Below are 6,772 nucleotides of genomic sequence, written 5' to 3'. Positions count from 1 at the left end.
CTGGTGGGCATCTGGGAGGCGGAAGTGGTCTCCGCGAGTGCAGGGACATGGCGTCAGGCGGCGCCTGCAGCTCCAGCCCCTCCGCGGAGCGGTTGCCCCCGCCCTTTCCCGGGGCCGAAGGGGACGCGGAGAGCGACACCGAGGGCGAGGACATCTTCACCGGCGCCGTGAGTCCGCCCGGGCCCCTGGGGCTCCCGAGCGTTGCTGCGGCCGGGGAGCGCTGGAAAGCAGCGAGCTCCCGTCTGTCGGAGCCGCTGCCGAGCTCTGCCGTGAGGGGCTGGAGGAGCCGGCGGGATACCGCTGGGCCCCGGTTCTCAGTGGCGCTGGCGGAAGCCGGGTCGGTCTCCTCTCGCGAGCTGGTGCGGGGGCTGGAGCTCCTGGCTGGGAAGTGACTGTAGCTCTTGACTAGCCCTTGATCGCAGGGTCTCCAGTGACATCCTCGCCTATCAGGAGCAGGCAGGGAGGGACGCTACCTAATTGCTAGAGTAGGACTGATTCACAGGGCTGCCACTGACTTCATGTGTGCCCAAGGGCACATTCCTTAGCCTCTCTGTGCCCTTCCCTTGTAAAGTAGGGATAATAATTGGCCTTTTAAAGGGTGTGAAGATTGGGTTGCAGAGAGATCGGAAAAGTCAAATCCAGTGACTGCTTAGGACGTTGGCCTCCGCTGGAATATCTGTGGGTAGATATAAACTAAAATGTTACAAACAAGTCACTTTGCTGAGTTGCTGTCTTGATCTTAATTTACATTAGATCAGCTGCTTAGAAATCACTTAATACAAATGTATTACCATAGGAGCCCTAGTCATGGACTAGGAGCAAATTTTTTTTACTTTTTTGGTTATAATAGCCTATGTCACAAATAGCCCTAATTCTTAATACCTGTAGTCAAAGAAATCTAAACGTCGCTAGGGCTTGGTCTACCCCGGGGGGGGATCAATGTAAGTTATGCAACTTCAGCTACATGAATAACCTAGCTGAAGTCAACGTACTTAGATCGACTTAACTGTGCTGTTTTCACTGTGGTGAGTCAACTGCTGCTGCTCCCCTGTCAACTCTGCCTGTGCCTCTCCCAGAGGTGAAGTACAGGAGTTGATAGCATGCTCAGGAGTCAATTTCACGTGTCTAGATTAGATGTGAGAAATCAATCCCCGCTGGATCGATCGCTGCCTGCTGATCTGGTGGGTAATGTAGAAATACCCTAGGACACAGGGGAAAACATTGAAGAGAGTCATTCTATAACTAGCTGCTTAAGAATTTTTGGCAAAACCACATGGCTTGGTATAGCTAACAATAGAGAAACTAGTTTTCCAGTCTGGATATGGTTACGCTAAGGAAATGTATGTTGCTGGCATGTTTCATCAGGCTTTGTGATGTGGTGAGTTTTGTTGCATTTGTACTAGCAGTGAACTGTTTTCAACACCACTTGATGGGGAGAGGGTGGCAGAGGGAATTTCCTAGGGAGGGTAGTACTTCACTCTATTGTAAAGTAGGCTTCCTCTTAAAAAAGGAGATGGGGGGGAGACCTGTCAGGGCTTTGTGAACACTAGCTGCACGTTCACATCAGCGGATCATTCTATCACTGTGTGAAAAGTGATCGAGGGAAACATGCGATATACCTGTGGATAGTCATCAAACTGTCAGCTCTCATTATAATGCAGATTAGAGTGGATATTACTTTGGCCCCCTGGGGCCAATTTCAATTTTTATTTACTGTTTTAGTATGTACCACCCTTATATCTTCTGGAAATGCTCTAATAGCTCAATATGTAAGGTATTACATTTGCAGAAGCAAGTTTTAAATATACTAACTTAAAATTTGATACCAAACTCTTATGAGGCATACAAGGAAAAAGCTGCAGAGAAAACCATTAACTCTTACCAATCTTCTCCTGTGGTTCTGTGCATATGCAGTCTCCTCTAGTGAACTCCTGGGAGAAAGCAAAGGAATTGTAGTGTTTGTTTCTTCTATTTGTGGATGCCCTTCCACACCTGGCCACCTCTGCTCTTGGCAGCATACCCTGCCTAGACCAGTAGTTTTCAACCAGGGGGCTGGGAGCAGACTTCAGGGAGTCTGCTAAGCAGGGCCAGCATTAGACTCACTGGGGCCCAGGGCAGAAAGCCGAAGCCTAAACAATGTAGCTTTGCAGGGGCAGGCAGTTGTCCTGCTTGCTATCCCCCAATACCAGCCCTGGCTTTTATATGCAGAAAACCAGTTGTTGTGGCTCAGCTGGGCTGTGAAATCTTTACATCATGTGGGGGAGACTCAAAGAGAGATTGAGAGCCCCTGGCCTAAACTGTCCCAGAGAGCCTTGTCCCGCATAAGGATGGGTAGATGCTGCCACTTTAATTGCCCGACGAAGTCAGGAATCTCCTGGCCAGACTTAAGATGCCAGCATTTCCAGAATAGGGTGTGGGTGTTGGGTGAAAGGGAGAAGGGTCTCTGAGTGCACGAAGGCCTTCTCGCTTTTGTGTGGAAGTGTTACCTTAATTTATTTTTGATTCTTTGCATTAACAGAAAATGTCACCTTTTGAAGCTGATTGAACATGCAGTAGTAGAGAATTTTAGGCTTGTGGTGTCTCCTTGTTTTTTTTCCTTTTTTTGTCCTTTATATACTTAGAAGCAAAAGTTTCTGAAAGGATCTTGCACTTGAAAATCTGGTCCCATCTAGCCTGGAACTAAGTTTAATAACAGCATAATGGCCAAGAATGAAAGTTGAACAACCAAGAAAAAGGTCTTTAAACCACTATTTCAGCGTTCTTTTGCTAACAGGTCAAAGTTCAATGAACCAACACTTTGGAGAAATGGAGTCTTAAAATTTCTAGACTCCTACACCCAGTCAAAGTGGGTTAGCTAACAACACACGTTCATGAAGAACCCAAGCAAGCTTTCAAACAGGGAAGGCCAAAGTTGATATTCCTAAGGAAAACCTTCTAGCTTGCGTTTTTCCCCTCAAAGAAGCAAAAGGCACAAGCCCAACTTCTAAAATCGTTTAGTTAACTACTCTTTGACTAGGAAAAACAACTATAAAAGCTGTATCTGTACCTGTAGCAAACAAGGGCTGCTAACAGGGAGTTTCGCAAGGGAGTTTGGAAGGGGGCAAGGGCCTCTTGCTGCTTTTTAAAACTCTAAACTAAACTACATTCAAGACTTCTTGATTTAAGCAAAACCCTTTCATTAACTAGGAGACCATGCAGGCAGAAGCCCAGCAGCAGAGTGGGGGGCTATCCAGTTTATTGCGCTGAGTGCAGCATGTATAATGACCTGCCCTGTGGGCGGGTGCCGTATGTGTGCATTCGGTGCGAGGAGCTCCTGGCCCTCGGAGACCACATATGGGCTTTGGAGGCCAGGGTGGTAGAACTGGAGGAGCTAAGGGAGGCAGAGAGGTATGTTGATGAGGCTTTCTGGGATACTGTAGAATTGTCCCACCTCCCATCAGACAGCCCCTGCTCTGTTGAGGAGGAAGAAAGGCCCAGGGAAGCAGAGCAGTCAATGGGAGCAAAGGGAAACCTTCCCATAGTTGGGACCCTCCTTCCAGATGGTGTTAGGTAACATCAGTGCAAGAGAATATCCTCTCCAGGGGAGGGAACTCCAGTCACTAGGAAAAGGCAGGTGTTAGTAATGGGAGATTGGATCACTAGAAACATGGATAGCTTGGTGCGTGATGACCGGGAGAACCGTATGGTGACTTGCCTGGCTGGTGCGAAGGTTGCAGATCTCTCGAGGCATCTGGATAGACTTGTGTAGTGCTGGGGAGGAGCAGGGCTCCACCTAAACCAAAGTGGAACCAGACTGCTGGCATTTAACATGAAAAAGGTTGCAGAGCAGTTTTTAAACTAGGAGATGGGGGGTGGGGGGGGAAAGCCAACTGCTGCAGAAGAGCATGTGGATTGGACAGAGACTTTCTCTTAGGGGAGAGTCTATTGATGGAGATTCTCTAGGTTATAGTCAGTAGCAGAGGATGGAAGAGGATAATGTAAGGGCCAGATCAGATGAGAAACGTTCACCTAAAGAATCAGACGCATCAGAAAAGGGCAGACAAATAACTAGTGACAAACTGTTTTTTTTTAAAGTGCTCGTACACAAATGCTAGAAGTCTAAATAATAAGATGGGTGAACTAGAGTGCCTCATGACAAAGGAGGATATTGATAGGCATCACAGAAACCTGGTGGACGGAACAATCAATGAGACAATCATTCCGGGGTACAAAATATATCAGAAGAACAGAACAGGTCATGTGGGGGGGAAGACGGTGGCACTATATGTGAAAGAAAATGTAGAATCAAATGAAATAAAAATCTCAGGTGAATCCACATGTTCCATAGAATCTCTATGGATAGTAATTTCATGCTCTAATAAGAATATAACATTAGGGATCTATTATTGACCACTTGACCAGAACAGTGATAGTGGTGATGAAATGCTGAAGGAAATTAGAGGCTATCAAAATTAAGAACTCAATAATAGTGGGGGATTTCAATTATCCCCATATTGACTGGGAACATGTCACCTCAGGATGAAATGCAGAGACAAAATTTCTTGATACTTTAAATAACTGCTTCTTGGAGCAGTCGGTACAGGAACCCACAAGGAGAGAGGCAACTCTAGATTTAGTCCTGAATGGAGTGTAGAAGCTCGTCCAAGAGGTAACTATAAGAGGACTGCTTGGAAATAGCGACCATAATATAACAACATTTAACATCCCTGTGGTGGGGAGGAACATCTCAACAGCCCAGTGCTGTGGCATTTAATTTAAAGAAGGGGATCTATGCAAAAATGGGGGAGGGGGGTTAGTTAAATAAAAATTAAACTACAGTGACTAAAGTGAAATCCCTACAAGCTGCATGGATGCTTTTTAAAGACACCATAATAGAGGCCCAACTTAAATGTATACCTCAAATTAAGGGAAACAGTAAACTAAAAAAGAGCCATCGTGGCTTGGCTTTACCATGTAAAAGAAGCAGTGAGAGATAAAGACTTCCTTTAAAAAGTGAAAGTCGGATCCTAGTGAGGTAAATAGAAAGGAGCATAAACACTGTCAAATGAAGTGTAAAAATGTAATAAGAAAAGCCAAAGAGGAGTTTGAAGAACAGCTAGCCAAAAACTCAAAAGGTAATAACAATGTTTAAGTACATCAGAAGCAGGAAACCTGCTAAACAACGAGTGGGTCCTCTGGATGATCAAGATACAAAAGGAGCACTTAAAGATGATAAAGCCATTGTGGAGAGACTAAGTGGATTCTTTACTTTTTGGGAGATTCCCAAATCTGAGCTGGCTTTTGTAGGTGACAAATCTGAGGAACCGTCACAGATTGAAGTGTCATTAGAGGAGATTTTGTAATTAATTGATAAACTTAACGTTAGCAAGTCACCAGAACTGGATGGCATTCACCCAAGAGTTCTGAAAGAACTCAAATGTGAAGTTGCAGAACTATTAACTGAGGTTTGTAACCTGTCCTTAAATCCGCCTCTGTAATCAGTCACTGGAAGATAGCTAATGTAACGCCAATATTTAAAAGGGCTCTAGAGGTGACCAGCAATTAGACTGGTAAGTCTGCTGCTACTGGCAAATTGTCGAAACCAATAGTAAGAATAAATTGTCAGACACATAGAAGAACATGATTGTTGGGCAAAGTCACATGTTCTGTAAAGGGAATTTCTTACTAAATCTATTAGAGTTCTTTGAAGGGGTCAACAAACATGTGACAAAGGGATCCATGTGGACATGTTTACTTAGATTTCCAGAAAGCCTTTGACAAGGTCCCTCACCAAAAGCTCTTACATAAATAAAGTGTCATGGATAGGAGAAGACCTTTCCTGGATGAGACTGGTTAAAAGACAGGAACAAAGGGTAGGAATTAATGGGAAATTCTCAGGTGGAGGAGGTTAACTAGTGGTGGTCCCAAAGGTCGCCTAGGACCAATCCTATTCAACTTACTCAAATGATTTGGAGAAAGGGGTAAAAAGTGATGTGCAAATTTGCAGATGATACTAAACTGCTCAAGATAGTTAAGACAAAGCAGACTATGAATGAGCTCAAGAAGATCTCACAAAACTAAGTGACTGGGCAACAAAATGGCAAATGAAATTTAATGTGGATAAATGCAAAGTAATGCACCTGGAAAAATAACCCCAGCTATTCCCCATCGTATTGTATGTAATTTAGCTACAACAAATCAGGAAAATCTTGGAGTCATCGTGGATCGTTCTCTGAGAACGTAGTGTGCAGAGGTGGTCAAAAGCAACGGATGTTAAGAATCACTAAAAAGGAGATAGAGATAGAAGAATATAATTATTACTCATATAAACCATGTACACCCACATCTTGCAATACTGTGTACAGATGTGGTCTCCTCACCTCAAAAAAGAAATACTGATGCTAGAAAGGTTCAGAGAGGGCAACTAAAATGATTAGGGGGTTGGAGAGAGTCCCATATGAGAGAGATTAGGGCTAGGACTTTTCAGCTTGGAAAAGAGGAGACTAGGGGGATATGAGGTATATAAAATATCAGGAATGATTGGAGAAAGTAGACAAATTATTTACTTATTTCCATAATACAAAGAACTAGGATCAAATGAAATAATAGGTAGCAGTTTAAAAACAATAAAGGAAGTTCTTCACACAGTGCACAGTCAACTTGTTGGACTCTTACCTGAGGCAGTTGTGAAGGCCAGGACTATAACAGTGTTTAAAAGAGAACTGGATAAATTCATGGAGCGTTTAAGTCCATTAATGGCTATTAGCAAGGATGGGTAAAGAATGGTGTCCCT

General features: G+C 44.2%; 1 protein-coding gene across 4 annotated transcripts in view; it reads left to right on the top strand.

Moving 5' to 3' along the window:
• SNX1 (sorting nexin 1) overlaps positions 1 to 6,772 on the top strand; it is a 160,227-nt gene continuing 153,455 nt past the window's right edge. For all 4 annotated transcript variants that reach the window (XR_012656527.1, XR_004375168.2, XR_004375167.2 and 1 more), the window contains exon 1: positions 1 to 167. Coding sequence is in view for 1 of the 4 variants with exons in the window: in XM_032791168.2 (XP_032647059.1) it covers positions 48 to 167 (120 nt within the window). In the remaining 3 variants the exon portion in view is untranslated. The remainder of the gene's footprint in view (positions 168 to 6,772) is intronic.

Source organism: Chelonoidis abingdonii, chromosome 9, assembly GCF_003597395.2.
Source record: "Chelonoidis abingdonii isolate Lonesome George chromosome 9, CheloAbing_2.0, whole genome shotgun sequence".
Taxonomy (NCBI): Eukaryota; Metazoa; Chordata; order Testudines; family Testudinidae; genus Chelonoidis; species Chelonoidis abingdonii.
The sequence above is the reverse complement of the archived record's forward strand: the minus strand, read 5'-3'. Positions and strand labels throughout refer to the sequence as shown.